A 16,422-nucleotide genomic window follows, 5' to 3' on the forward strand; every position below is an offset into this window, starting at 1 on the left:
ATGTTCAGCTTCACAAGCACATCAATTACAGAAGAATTATTCACATTTTCACTTCTCTCTCTCTTTATACCCTTTCAAAATGTCTGATGCTTCAAAAATCAGTGAATCTCCAAACATCAAGAACAAATATGAAAAGATAATCTCAAATCTTCGTCAAGATGATGGCTGGAAACCAGTTGGAAAACTTTACGAGTATCAAGGCTTTTGGTACGGTCCGTCGTTGGTACAGAATGTAATTTCAGCTCAGGAGTCCTTCACTCCCCAGCCAACTGATATTGTCTTGTGCAGCTCTCCAAAAAGTGGCACAGCTTGGCTCAAGGCACTGGCCTTCTCCATCGTGTCACGAAATCGGGTCAATGATTCCACAAACCCTTTGCTCAAAAAACTGCCTCATGAGATTGTGCCCTTTTTGGAGATTGAACTTGCCCAAGACTCAAACAACAGAAACCTAGAAACCCCATTTGTGGCAACACATATTCCTTACAGTTCCCTGCCAAGATCCATCATAGACTCAAGCTGCAAGATCATCTACATATGCAGGGATCCCAAGGATGTCATAATTTCTCACTGGAATTTTGATCAGCAAGTGAGTGGCATCGGCTCTGAATCCTTCCCTCTGGAAGAGGCATTAGAGCAATATTGTAAAGGGATCTATCCTTTCGGACCATACTGGGACCATGTTCTAGGGTTCTGGAAAGCAAGCTTGGAATTCCCGGAGAAAGTACTCTTAGTCAAGTATGAAGATTTGAAGACTGACGGGCCGTTCCATGTAAAGAGAATGGCCAAGTTCATGGGCCACCCCTTTTCCATCGAGGAAGAGCAACAAGGAGCTCCAGAAAAAATTGTGAGCATGTGTAGTTTCGAGAATCTGAGCCGTTTGGAGGTGAACAAGAATGGAAAATACTACCTTCCTGACCTCCCTACTTTCGAGAACAAATCCTTTTTCAGGAAAGGTAAAGCAGGTGACTGGAAAAACTATCTGACAGATGGCAAGGCAGTAAAATTCAACCAAATTATGGAAGAGAAGTTCAGTGACTCCGGCTTGGTCTGATGTCCATACATGAAACCGGAGACTCAATTACTGTTGAGTCTCTTTTGCTTAATTTCTGCTTGAATAAACCGTACGTGCAGGTTCACTTCTGTGACTCGATTATCGTCGAGTTCTATATAATTAAGAGTAAATCAGAATACTATTGAATTCTTGCATGTGTTGCAGAATCTACCTTTGTTGTTCTAAGCTCTCTACCTGGTTAATTTTTTAAGCTGCAATATTAATGCTATGTAACCATGTGTGAGACTGTAGTTCTCTAGAATCATCCCTGGCGCATCATGTATCAGAATAAAAAAAATCCCTGGTGTATGGTTCATAATTATTATAGTGAGTATTCGGGTCAGTTTATATGTCCCTTGACTAATATTACGAGTTTTAAAATTAACAATCATATAAACTTCCAGTAATCCTGAAGGAACTCGAATTCATAACTATTAAAAAACAAACTCAAAACCTAACTAATTAAACTATTTTTCATGGCTAAAAAAAAAAAAATTCTTCACACCTCAGGTGATTATCTTCTCTTCTCGAGCATGTCTTACAATATAATTTGATTTATTAATTTTTAAGTTATTGTTTGATGAAATTGGGATGGTCCAAAACCACATCCTGCTTTTGGGAATTAAGAGTTCCTAATGTAATAAACTAAGACTTCATTTTTTTACTGTACTGAAAAATATATATTTTTTTAAAGTGGTTTCTTTAAAAATTGAATTCCAAAAAACTAAATTATTTTCTGATGTTTGGTGGTGTCATGTAAAATAAGTTGGAAAATATTTTTCAGTATTTGGTTATGTCATAGAAAATGAACTGAAAAATAACTTATTAATATATTTTTTTCAAGTTTATTAGAATAATGAGAAACAAATCTTAAAAATTAAAAAGTTAAATGAAAATGGAATTGAAAAAAAAATCTAATTTCATAAATTATCTCAAATAAAATAAATAAAAATTAAAATAATGGAGATCAAATCTAATATATAAAAAAATTTAAAAGATGATGAAATTAAAATAATAATTATAATTATAATTTCATAAATTATTTCAAATAAAATAAGTAATAATGAAAAGAATAAGGATCAAATTTGATATTTCAATTAAAAAAATAATAAGAGAAAAGCAAATAATATTCATAAAAATAAAGATCAAAGTTAATATAAAAATCAAATTAAATCAAATTTTAAGGGGTGGAATTGAAAAAAAAAAGATTTAAAACAAAATATATAGCAATTAAAGTTTGAGGATCAAATTTGTTATAATCAGCAAATAATATGATATTTCTAAATTTTTCACAATTTCTGAAAAGTATTGTTTATCTAAAATAAAAAGAAAACACTTTTCTGGAAACTAAATTAAAAAAGTATTTTTATTGATTAATTTTTTCAATAGTAAATAAATATATAAAAATTAAAAAATTATATTTAAAAAATTATTTTCCGTTGAAAGAACGAGGCCTAAGGGTTTGTATATTAATTAATCAACCATTATTAACACTGTCTTTTCCACCATAGATTTGTAGTCCATAGAACTACACATCATGTCCTTCCTTGTCAGTTTTATAACTTTCTGTGGATTCAAATGTGCTAGTCAAATACTTTACCTCCATTTCCGAACATAAAAGTCAAAAACTTTTGCCATACACACACACACACTAGTGGACTGATATCTATGGCCTCATTGGAAAAAAAAAATTTGTTTTTTTATTATTATTTTGGGGGTACATTCGTGCACCTTTGTAATGATTTATACAAGTAAGAAAAGAATATGTGAAGGTGAAAAATAAAAAACTTATAAACATAATGGTTATGAATTTTACTTATCAAGATTTTATAATATGGTTTTGTCAAATAGCATCAGATTTGTTTAAAACATTTTATAATTCTCGCATAACCCAAATAAACCCAAAACAATGAAAGAAAACCAAGAAAAGATCATATTGAAAAATAGGACAAAATCCGATCAGTAACCAAAACGATCTTATTATTTTAGAAATGACAAGGCAGCAGTCAAAACAGTCTAACTGTTTTGATAAATATTTTGACCATTTCTCAAACCGGTCTGACCGTTTCTCAAAACAACTAGTTTATTTTTGAAAAAATTCTAGAAACTTTTGGATTTCTTCAAAAATGATCCAAGCGATTATAAAACGATCTAATCGATTATGCTAACAGACATAAAATTGTGTCTAATGACTAGTTTTTTTTTCTAAACTTAGCCTTTTACTTGCCCAAAACAAGTATGGAACTCTTAAAGCAAAAATATAAGCATACTCCCTCTAAAAAATAGCCTATAACACCTTTATTTCACTTGTGATTATCAAAAAATAAGGTTAGGTGTAAATTGAAAAAATCCTTTTAAAAAGCATAATTGTTATTCCAATCAACTTTACTAAGAAAGTATATTTTGAAAAATATAAGTGACACTCTAAACACTTGGAAAAATCTCCTAGAGACAAAATTATGAATGGTTTAATACTTGTCCTTCAACAAGTATTGGTGAAAGGTTTTCTAGTCTTTAGCTCATAAAACGATTAGGGATAACAATTTGATTCTAAACCCGTAAAAGGGTTGGGTTTGATCTTACACCCGTGAAAAGATCTTGTAACAGTTTGGTCTCGCCTGCTAAAAAGACTGGTGTGTAATAATAAAACTCTTGAATGAAAGTTCAATGAAAGAAGTAGGTGGTTTGTCAAACCTCTAAAATTTTTGGTGCAATCTCTCTAAGCTCTCACTCTTTAATTATCATATTTATATTGTTTATTTTTTTCTTATTTGGTTGAGTGTTTAGAATTGCATGTTAGTAGATAAAAAAAAATTAATTTATAGTTTTATCTATCATATCTAATTCATCCTTTTTTAGATGTTTGTGTTGCCTTAATCCTAGAATAACAACAATGTCATAAAAAGCAAATCAAAACAAATTATGAAGCTCAATTTTCAATTAACTCATTGTTAAAAGATGAAATTAAAAAAAGAACTCAATCTAAAAAAAAAAGGATACAATAAAACAATCCGAGACTGCTTAGATTAACTCGCGAAACCCGCGACTTGAAAATAGGATAACCTCATAGAAATCAAACGGAAATAAATCATGAATCCTAATTCCTAATCAACCCAGTATTTAAGGATAAAATTAAAAAAAATATCAATTAAAAAAAATTGAGTCAATCAAGTTAACTTTTCAAACTCGCAACACAGGTCATGAAATTAAAATGACCTCATAAAAAACAAACTATACAAATCATGAAGATTAATATCTAATAATTCAAATACTAAAGGATGAAATTAGAAAACATTTAAACATAGTTTAGAAAAAAAGGCAAAAAAAAAAAAGATCTAAGTTAACCGGGTTAATCTGCTAAACTCGTCACCTGGTTCATGAGACTGTGATAACCTATAGAAAAAAAATTGAAACAAATCATGAATTTTAATTCTCAATCAACTCATTATTAAAGGATAAAATTAAAAAAATTCAATCTAAAAAATGACACAATAAAATAACCCGAATTTACCTAGGTTAACTCACAAGACTCTCGTCATGAGATTAGAACAACCTCATGAAAAGTAAATCGAAACAAATTATGAAACATAATCATAATCAACCCAACAATGAAAGATGCAATTTAAAAATATAAATTAAAAAAAAATTAATTCAACCAGATTAACTCATTAAACTCATAATACATGTCATGAGATTAGAATTACTTTATATAAAGTAAATAGTAACAAATTATGTTACTTAATTTTTAATAATTTAAATATTAAAAACATTAGAATATAAATTAAAAGAAGAACATTATTAAAATGAGTATTGTTTTATGAGTCGGTGCGCAATAAAAACATTCGTATCTTTTAGTTTTTATATATATATATATATATATATATATATATATATATATATATATATATATATATATATAAAAGAGCGAACGTCAATGATGAAGCTCCAAACTAATGAAGCGAATTTCTCCTAAGCTTATCAGATTCAATCACAAGACAATCAAATCCTTGAGCTAGATAGACGATTACGGACTAAACTTTTGGCTTTTAATTATAGCTCTTTCTCCATAGATTATTGTAAAGAGTATTTGATAAGACTTTAAAAAATAAAACAATTTTGTAAACCATTTGAAAGTAAAAAATCAGAAGTTTTCAAATTAATTTCTTGAGTATATAATAACACACAAGCATTTTAATAGCATATATTATCAACAATATTTTACAAGTATAACTTTGTAAAACTTGGTATCAACGGGTTAAAATGGTGTTTGATAGTATAATTTAAATATTATTTATTTAAATTTTAAATTTTTTAAAAAGTAATTTTAATATTATTATTTTTGAATGTTTTGATATGTTGATATTAAAAATAATTTTTTAAAAAAATATATTATTACAATACAATGATTATTAGAATTTCAAACAGTCTCTAAACTGACTATAAACTGTTTTAACTGCTATAATGTGTCACTTGATAAAAAGAAAAATTAATCAGTTTATAAGATTACTAGATACCAACATATATATATATATAGTTTTTGCGGAAAACTTGTTTATTTCTAAGATAAAAAAAAATCTTGTTTTTGTTTGTTTGTTTTGTGATGCTAATATAATGAAACTTGGAATCAGAATTTTAAATCCGATCTGGTTCAAGACCTGAGTTTCAGGTTTTGACCGGATCACCCAAGTTAATTCTGAATTTTTTAAAAAATTAAAATGATGTCGTTTTGACCGAATCGTCAAGTTATTTTAGGTTTTAATTTTTTTTATTTTTTTTTAAATTCAATCTAATTCTAGCTATGAATCTTAAATTAACCTATCATAGGGAGACAAATTTCAAAACTATGCTTTGGAATTACCATCTTCACATTCACATCCTCTCTTGTGCTCCTCGCTTCGGGAGGGAGTGGAGGGGCGAAACATGCTATTGACTATTGAAAAAATTATGGCGACACAATATTTTAAAACATTATTAAAAAGAAAAAAGAAAAAAGAAAAAAGAAAATATTAAATAAAATTATAGGAAAATAGTATATATTTTAACTCGTGATTTTTATTTGACTAAGTTTAAACAATATTTTATTTAAGAGGTAATTACAAAAAAATCCTATAATTTGATATATTTTTATTCTTTCTCACTGTATTGTAAAAAATCAGAATTTATATCATGGATGAAACAAGAAATTTAAAAATGATAAAAAATAAATAAAAATAACGACATATAACACTCAACATTGTCCTTATTTATCTCTTCAAATCACACTAAACTCTCTCTATCTCTCTCTTATCTTATTTTATCTCTCAATTTCTGTTTTAATGGGCGATAGAAATCTGAACACTTAAAACGAGAGAGAGCTCCTCAAGACCATTTCCTCATGCGTAACTTAATATCTATCATGGAAAATTAAAATCGCTATTTAGTAATTAAAAAAAATTAAAAATTAAAAATTTTAATATTGGTTCTAGATATTTAAATAAGAAGTTAGTTATATTCGAAAAAAAAATAATGTCTCTCTTACGGCATCTTTTTTTAACGAAGAGTTACTTTTACTATTTATTTTTTTAAAATTTATCCTTTTAATTGCCTATAATTATCCCTATTGTTTTTAATTTTTTATTATTTTATAATAAATTTGACATCAATCTTTAAATACATCTTAAAATGACATCCATCCATAAAAATAAATAGATGGACAAAAATTGTATCAAAATTACTAAAAAATCATAATCATATTTGATTTTAAAATTAGAATATCGGTTTTAAAAAATAACATTTATTTCTAAAAATTAATATTTGATTGAGGTTATTGAAACAATAAGCATTAAGCCCGTAAGAATAATAAGAATTGGGTTTTAAACCCATAAAAATTAATATTTAAAATCTGAATTTAAAATCTGCTTAGGAGCTGGCCACCAATCCCTCTTCACTTGATCTGTGGAGTGAGAATCAAAGTTTAAAGGCTGGATCTTGAACAACAATGGAAAGGCTGTATTATAGTCTAGAAAAGATGCAAATTGAATTTGTGTGTTTGGCTAGAATCAGAAGTGGATTCAAGGAATTAAATCATGATTCTTTGTGTCTTGATTGTAGCTTACCTGCTGAGAATACATTTCTTGCATTATATTTTGTCAAGAGAGTCAATCAAGATAATAAATTAAGTTCAAAGGTAGTATGGCAGTCATTCGTTTCTGTCTTACTCAGAAATATGTTGGTGATAGAGGAACCGATGGATTTCAGGTCGTATTTGTGTCAAGGGATCATTTGCACTTTGTTGAGGAACAAAGATGAAGCGGAGAAAAAGTTTGAGCAGTTTGAAAAGCTTGTTCCGAAGAATCATCTTAAAAAAAACTCCAGAAGTCACGAAATCTGGAAATGTTTGGGTTACTAATTGCTTCATGCAAAGTCTTAGAAACTTGAATCCTTAGCTGGACAGTCTGAGCAATGTTCTTTACAGTGCTGCCTTCATCTGCTGCAACAGTATTATGAATCTTTTGGTTCTTTTTTTTTTTCATATACAGTAGGCAAAAAAAAGATAGCAATGATGCCGGGAAATTGTTTGACGAAATGACTATGAGAGACAACTTTTTTGGGGGAATTGAATTAAGAGGTAATACAAAAGGATAAATGAGTTTTTGAGAATTATAAATAACCTTATTATAATTATGAAAACTTTTATTTTAAATCATATAAATTATAATTTCTCAAATTATAACAGGAAAATAAAAACGTGATGAAACTATAAAACGTTTTATTTTATAATTATCCTTTTATTTAAAAATTCTTTAATCTGTAATTTAAAAAACCCAACCTTTTTTCCAATTAGAGGATTTAAAACAATATAGGTATATTTGAAAATTGAGAAATAACTTATTTAAGTAGTCATGCACACATAAATATTCATAAACAATAAACAGTCTAGAAATTATGGATAATATAAATATAATAACTAAAGGTTAATGAATTTCAGATAAATAAACATGTAAAATAAATGACTTGAAAGTTTAATATAATTACAATTCTTGTATATTCAGTAAAATGGTTAACTTTTATTCATGATATGTAGCATTATTCATAAGTTATATTTGATTACATCAGCGTTATTGTATGTATTCATGAAAATGTGTTTTTAAGTTGTATTCATCATCATAAATGATTAAAAAAAAACTTAAGAAAAGAAAATTTTTAAATCTTTAAGAAATATAATTTCAACCATATTTTCAGATAATCATGATTTTATAGGTGAGAAGCAATGTTGTAGTATCAGGTTTTGGATTGAAGATCAATTTCTAGCCGATTGTAATTATAATGACAGTTACTTTTTAAAATATTTTTGTTTAAAAATATATTAAAATAATATTTTTTATTTTTTTAAATTTTATTTTTTATTATTAATACATTAAAAAGATCTAAAACCATATAAAAAAAACAAATTCTATTTTTGTAAAAATGCTTTTCCACTGCAAAAACAGATAAGTTCTTTAAAGGTATAATTGGATCAATGCCCAACCGGAGTCTCCCTAAACCTGCTTCAGGCAGGCCGAGTTGGGCTGATATACCCATTTTGTTTCCTATTCCAAGCTGGCCATGGGCGGGTTGAAGTTGGGCCTACGTTTTTTGACCCAGGGTTGGACCATCTAGGCTGCTGGGGCTGGCTTATGTATAACAAATTGTCACCTTAGAATAGAGTCTGGGATCGGCCCATTTAATTATCCAGTGCCCATTGTAGACTGTTACGAATTTTTCTTGCTGTTATGAGTCAAGGAGCTGGAGTTACATTGCTTGCCCAATTTCTTGCCAAGAAGATTTGGATCAACGGTATATATTGTACCAGGTGAGCATGCATGGCATGGTAAGAAATTATAATTAGCACAAAGCTGGAAAGTCTAGAAGTGCATCGCTTGCCTGCTATTTCCAGGGCTCGATATCATCATTGTTGGGCGGCTTGGAAAGTTGAAAAATGGAAGTAGAAATGTGCAAAAATGTCATGCTCTGTGATCATGGCCCCCATATGCTGTGAAGGCGTTTCTCCATCAGTTTCATTGCAATTCAGGATTTCAATTGCTATATGTTTGCAAAGGGCCCAGTCTCGAAGTTACCCCCTCAATTCTTGCCGGAATTATGAATGGGCTTGAATGCTATAACGGAGACTTTTACAGGAAATATTGCAGAAGCCGCCTTGCCGCGTCAAACTTCAAAAGCTCAAGTGCTCCTTTCAGATGGTGTGGCAACGGCGGGGAAAACTAGTTTCCAGTGCTGAGAAATTTCCCACTTCAAATCCACGCTGTTATCCACTGAGAACATGACTCTGTAGCATGACATTGTTTGGCAATCCACCATCAAAATTTTCAGTAAAATATCATACAATTAAGAATCTCGTTGTGTCTTTATTAGCTCACAAGATAGGTGTTACACAAGTTTATTATGACTGTATCTGTAAATATAAAAAAATTTTGTTCCGCGCCTACATGTCTGTATCCTTAAAATCAATGAAAGAACTTAATCTCAATAAACCATCAAATTGTCCGAAGAATATTCATTGTTATCATAAAAAAAAAAACTATCATAGTTAATTAGAAATTTTGACGGATTAAAAAATTAGCAAAATAGCATAATTTATACTTGTCACGATTGAGATATGTGATTTTTATAACTTGTCAGTATTCATAATAGCAACATCCGTTAAAAATATTAAATGGACATGAGAGAGAGAAAAAAATTTAAAGACATATCGAAACTTTGATTACGACACTATTGATATCATTAAAAAAATTTCGATAAAAATAATCTAATAACACTAGGAAAGGTCATCAATAATGACTCAAGTGAGCCACAATTACCACCCAAAAGGTGGAGAATAGCCCACTGATCTTTGATGACAAATATAACTTACAATGATTAATATTAGTGACCTTTTTTTATGTCGTTAGATTTATTTTACCAAGATTTTTCTAATCATATTAATAATATCATAATCAAAATTTCAATATATCTCCGGAATCTTTTTGTTTCTTTCCTTTTCTCTTTTCTCTCTAATATTTCATTAACTATGTTATTTTACCACTGTTTTTCTTAAAATGTGTTACAAGAATAGACGTTATCTAAAGACTAAGACTATACATTTTTAGGCTTACATCAACACGTAACGGCAAGGAAAATGCCAAAATACAGAGCCAAGAGGTGAAAAGGAATGTCGGAAAGTAATGTTTTGTGTGACATCTTTGATTGGCAAAAGAACTAAAAAGGGTTAAAGTTTGAACATATAATTAGCCTTATAATTTGGATGAGTGTCGTCTAAACACTTTCTTTGACTTCTTATTGGATGCATGACTCAGATCTCCATTTAATAAACCAAAAAAAAAAAAAACGAAATTCCCTTTTGGAATTTTAGAGGACAACAACAAAACAGGCTCCCTTTTTGTCCTCCTTTTCTTCCTCTTCATGATCTTCCATGTAATCCTACGAGGGACACGCGGCCATCCCCTTATCTTGTGTTTTCGGTGTTCTTCAGAATTTCAACCATGTCAAGTTTGACACAAAAATAATCCATTTGTTGTTATATAATCTTAATCTTCCTAGCATGTCGGAGATCGTCAACAAGTGTTGCAATTATTTCTTATGTTTTCCACTATATATATATATATATATATATGCACAAAAAGATGATGCAAAGTGGGAGTTGGATGGCTAATTAGTTAAGTATTGTGTTCATATGTAGATATGCTTAAAAGCTAATTATGTACGTTGTTATTAGAAAATAATATAAATTATATCTTAAGATTTTATCTAACAATTTAAACTATTAAGTTGAGATAGTTCTTTGACATAGTATTAGAGTCTTGATGACCAAACGATCACGAGTTCGAATTTCACTATCCTTATTTATTTGATAAAAAATTAAACACAAGATAATATGGATATGTGCAAATTTCAAACCCATAGGGTTTTTATTTAAAGAGATGTGTTAGAAAATAATATAAATTATATCTTAAAATTTCACTTAACAGCTTAAACTAAGTTATTAGATTAAACTAAGTTATTAGATTGAAATAGTTATTTAATATAAATGTAAAATCTTAAAGAAGTGAGAAACCCATGGCATGTTTCTAACATCCTTGTACTAAATAATATTACCCGTAATAAAAAATTTCATTATAGTTTCGTTCCAATTTTATCGGATGTCCCCGAAGGGACAAAAAAAAAAAAAAAAAAAAATTTCATTATAGTTGATAAGAAAAGAAGGTGTGCATCAAGAAGCACGCCATGGCCACATAAGCCCCACAGTGGGCGCAAGGGGTTTTCACTTTGCCTTTTATATTTATTTGTTTAACAATTCTTTTGAGAAAAGAGATGGAGTATGCAACTTAATTGCACACAGCATCGAGCATGAATGATTTTTCACAATTTCGTAGGACCCTCTTGCTCGGTAATCATGCTCCCAGTTCCCACCATTGTACATTGAAATCTTTATAGTTATCGGATTTATTTTTATATTTTAAAAGTATTTTTTAAAATAGATTAATTTTTTTATTTGTTAATATTAAAAATAATTTTTTTAAAATAAAAAATATTATTTTAATATATTTCAAGTAAAAAACAATTTAAAAAACAACTATTATCCTCGTGTACTTAAACACTCCACCCCGATGGTAAAGCTGCAAGACAAATCTCATTAAACAAAAAAATCTTCAACTTCTCTTCTATTAGTTCAACTACTTGCCGGTCGGTAGATGACAGGGAAACTATAAGAACTTCTGATTCATGATTTGAGGCCCCATCAGTGCATTGGCCACCCTTGGATAAGATCTGCATGCTCGACACTGTTATGGCTAAGTACTTGCGCTTGTTTTTTCCTTTTTATTTCAATTATATGGGGTTAATATATATATATGATGCATAAGCAAATAAATTCATTATAAGAAGATAAAAAATTATAAATAGAAATATAAAATTGCTCTCACTTGAAATCTCGTGATATCATTATAATTTATTTTCTTTTTTCTTATTGGTCATCAAAATGTAAAGAATAAAAATATTCATAGATAAATCTTAATTATCATAAATTATAACAACTTTAAATTTTTATATAAACTAAATATATTAATGTTTTTTTAATTTGAGTCGATAATTTAAAACAAACCTCAAAATAATTATGTATACTCTCTCTATATATATATATATATTCTCGTTTATATAATTAATTTACCTCATTGTGGTTGGTTCATGTCATTATATATTTCTTAAGACGTGACATCAACAAATGAGATATTTTTTTTTGCTTGATTATACTTGGCATTCCAATTATTATGATTGTAACAGTAGGGAGCCACGTGTATCATGATTAACCGTGTTGACTGTTGATCATGATAGCCACGTGTAGAAAAAGTAATGGGGTGCAGTATTCCCATACAACCTTCACGTGTACCACCACCTGACCTGATTGTCTTCTTTTCGATTTTTCTAATTTGGACAGGGGTCGGGGGCCCACGTCAGTGCCCAAAAGTCTGATTTCGCCATGTGCATGGGGGCTCAGGATAGTAAACCAAGGGTTTGATTTTGTGGGTCCCGATAGTGGGATTGGCCGGTAACCACTTGATTGGTCTAGCCCTTGATGAGATCTTTGAGCTAAAACGTTATGATTAGTGATGGCTACTTAAGTAGTAATTAACCATAATTTGGTTTGTGTCATATTTTGGGCCAAGTGGACACCTAAATCTTGCTTCCTATTCGTTGCTTTGGAGTGAGTTCTTGCATTGAAGGTGGAGAAAACATCAAATCTAAATTGTTGTGCGGATAATAAAATCTTTGACGTCGTACAATCTAAAATATATATATATAGTATAAAATATTTTTTAAAAAAATATATTAAAATAATTTTTTATATATTTTTTATTTTTTATATTAACATATTAAAATTATTAAAAAATATTAATTTAATATATTTTTATGTTAAAACACACTTTTAAAATGTGTCGGTAGAAACACAATGTCTTTTAAGAGGAAAAGTTGTCATTGGAGAGATTTGTTTTTTTTTCTATTCATTAGATTCCCTCTTGTTTTCATTATTGTTACAAAATTCATCCTAGTATAGTGATAATATTGACTTTTTTTTTCTTTTTTATTTTAATAATAAAGGCATGTTTAAACCAATTTTCGAGCACCAAGAATCACTTTCTTAATGATTTTAATTAAACAAGCAATTCATAGTTGAACTTGTTTATTCCTGATTGAGTAATTTTCTTACAACCAACCTTTTAATTATTATCAAATTACTTTACTCGTTAATTTAATTATACACAAAATATAAAGTTAAATTTACACTAAACATCTAGCCAATCCCAAATAAAATTTTAAATTTAATTAATAAGTTTGAAAATACAATCCTGAGAGGGTGGGGAGCAAACAGAGATTATCAGGCGATAGGGATATTCTTAAATGGGGACCAAAAAAACATCCTTGGAGAAATACAAAGTTGAAAAAAGAGAAGAGCCAAAAATAAAAAATAAAAAGTTAAAAGGAAGAGGTTCAGGTGTTCAAGTTGGCTCCTGATTGTGACCTCACTTCTGAATTCTCCTGGGAGCATTTTGCTACTGATATTATGATAATAATTAATTTTTAAAATATATTAAAATAAACTTTTTTATTTTTTAAAATTTATTTTTAATGTTTACATATTAAAATAATATAAAAATAAAATATTTTTTTTAAAACATAAAAACAAAAATAAACAGGCTGTAACATCTGCAACTCTGCTTTGAAGCCCTTTTCTTCCAGCTAGCTTCGGCTTCTTGCCTGCATTGTTTAGGTGGCCCCTCTCATACCCTGCAACCATGTTGATCCATTGGAGGAGCAAGTGGGGCTCATGGCCATGCTCTTAAACCAGGTATAAAAGAAATAAATTAAACTTAGTCCTTATAGTTTCAAGAAATCGTTAAGTTAGTCCCCTCAATGGTTCCGTTTAGAATTTGGCAGATTTGTGATCCGTTTGCCTTTTCACCTGAAATCGCAACATGGTATTAAGCGATCAAAATTCTTTACAATGAAGTAATGAAATCTTATTGGAACTCTAATGACAAGTTGACACAAGAGAAAAATTGAGGGTTGGACTTGTAAGGTTGGAGCTTGTTTGTTTTCATGTTTTAAAAATACTTGTAAAAAAAATTGAATTTTGTTTTTTTTTTCTTTATTCCAACTTAATCTTTGTTTTTTGTATTTTCAAATTATTTTAATATATTGATATCAAAAATAATTTTTTTAAAATAAAAAATATTATTTTAATGTATTTCTGAGTGAAAAATATTTTAAAAAACAACTCTATCACACTCTCAAACATCTTCAAATACCCTCGGCCGCCTCAGGTCTTGCAACATTAATACTCTGCAGTGAACAGTGTCTACAGAGCAGATGAGCTATTCAGAAAGAATTTAGGGTTATATTACAGGCTTCTACTATATTCAGCGTATATGCTTTGTATTTCTTTCTGTTTTCTTAATGGATGTTTAAGCACCAGCCAAAATCCTTAATATTTCTTGGCTTTTCTGTTAAACTTTTGCTGATATTTTTTTTGAAAAAACACAGGTGTTATGAAATGACAGAGTGGGGCTGGCCTGTTGATAGCCAAAACATTATTGCACAAACAAGGCCATGGCTAGTAATGAAATTATGCACCTAACCATAAATATCCAGTTTATAGCAAATAAAAATGCATTAATTCAATGAGGATGATAACTCAAAATTCATTTTTTTGTTTTGCTAAAAATTATTTTTTTGGTATGTTTTGGATCTTTTTGATGCGCTGATCTCAAAAATAATTTTTAAAAAATAAAAAAATATCATTTTAATACATTTCAACACGAAAAATATTTTAAAAAATAATCGCAATCACATTTCCAAACATGTTTATTTTTGTGTTTGTTTTTGAAGTCTAACTATATTTTAAAAAGATTTTGAATTTTTGAATTTTTAAATTGCTTTCACGATCTCATATAAAAAAATAAAAAGTATTATTTTATAACTTTTTAAAACACGGTCTTGACAACCACCTTTGACGCAACACAGTAATAGCACTGTTCACTGGTCTCCCTTCTGATAGAAAGAGAAGAAGACACTCTGTCGTGCTCTCTGCTTAGGGACCTTTGGCGAGTGAAGAGTTCAAAGGAGTTGTTGCCCAAAAGCAGTCAGCTTTTAATTATTATTATTATTATTATCACCAAAACTCCAACCACGCCTTCTCTTTCTTCTTCTTCTTGTTTTTTTTTTGGTAATTAAGTTTTTTTTTTATGCTAGAAATATTGCACTATCATATCCATATGCTTCAAAGAATCATTTAATATACATAATTTTCTCATCACAGATCTCCCAAATATGAGGTTAATGTTTGAAGTTGGGCTCTTCATGTTAAATTAAGTGGTGTTTAAAGGTATTTTAGTGATTGCTTTTTAAAATATTTTTTATTTGTAAATATATCAAAATAGTATATAAATTTTTTATGTTAACAAGTAAAAACATTAAAAATAATAATTTGGAGACAAAATAAAGCATGGAAATGAAATATTAAATATATCTCCACAACCAGAAGCATCACTAATCTGGAGACAAAATAAAGCATGTTAAGGGCTAAGCATGAGAAGATAATAATATTTAATTTAAAAAAGATCCCAGTTCAAGAAAACAATTGTTAAAGATTTCTTTTGCAATCATACTGTGATGATTTTACGGCCCTTTTTGTCTTGCTGGGGCTGGAGCACTGTGAGCTCGCCAGTCTGTAGAGTAGAGCCGTAGAGGCCTCCCTGTGCTACCACACACTCAGATGACTTCTCTTCCACAGTGCAGAGAGAGAGTGGTCTCGTCTTCCTGTGGCTCTGCCCTCCAACAAGTTAATAAATCCCTGTGCCGTCGTACTGACCGGCCAATTCTTAACATTGGAACTGCGGCATCTTCTCCAGCAAATAATTCCAGCAAATGGGTAAAAAGTAAAACACATTTATTGTTATGCATTATCCTGCATGTCTTGCCTTTTACACGTCATTAGGCAGCAAGTGGACACAGTGACAGCCTAAACCTAAATGCTGTCAAATCTGTACATCTTTCCACATTTTTTGTCTGGCGAACATGACTTCGCTGCATAACGTGAGAGGTATCATAGCTCTTTAAACTTTCAATGTTTTTTTTTTTTTTTCATTTGAGGCAGTTACAAGATTTGTTCCGACGTTGGCCTTATTTAAAATCAACTCAGACCAAGATGTAGGTTGTGATTTTAGTGGGTTTATTTTAGTATATTTGGATTGAGGAAAAAAAAATCAATTTTAAAATAGAAGCTTAATAACAAGAGGGCATGGTAAAATGTCAAGCTCAAAACACCACTTCTCTCGGTA

At 29.5% G+C, this 16,422-nt stretch overlaps 1 protein-coding gene across 1 annotated transcript; it reads left to right on the forward strand.

Moving 5' to 3' along the window:
- Window positions 1-1,206, forward strand: LOC133678063 (flavonol sulfotransferase-like). The gene is given in 2 exon segments (XM_062100239.1): window positions 1-53; window positions 55-1,206. Coding segments are annotated over 2 exon segments (1,050 nt in total). The 3' UTR covers window positions 1,052-1,206.
- The last annotated feature ends 15,216 nt before the right edge of the window (window positions 1,207-16,422 follow it).

Source organism: Populus nigra, chromosome 18 (genome assembly GCF_951802175.1).
Source record: "Populus nigra chromosome 18, ddPopNigr1.1, whole genome shotgun sequence".
Lineage (NCBI taxonomy): Eukaryota > Viridiplantae > Streptophyta > Magnoliopsida > Malpighiales > Salicaceae > Populus > Populus nigra.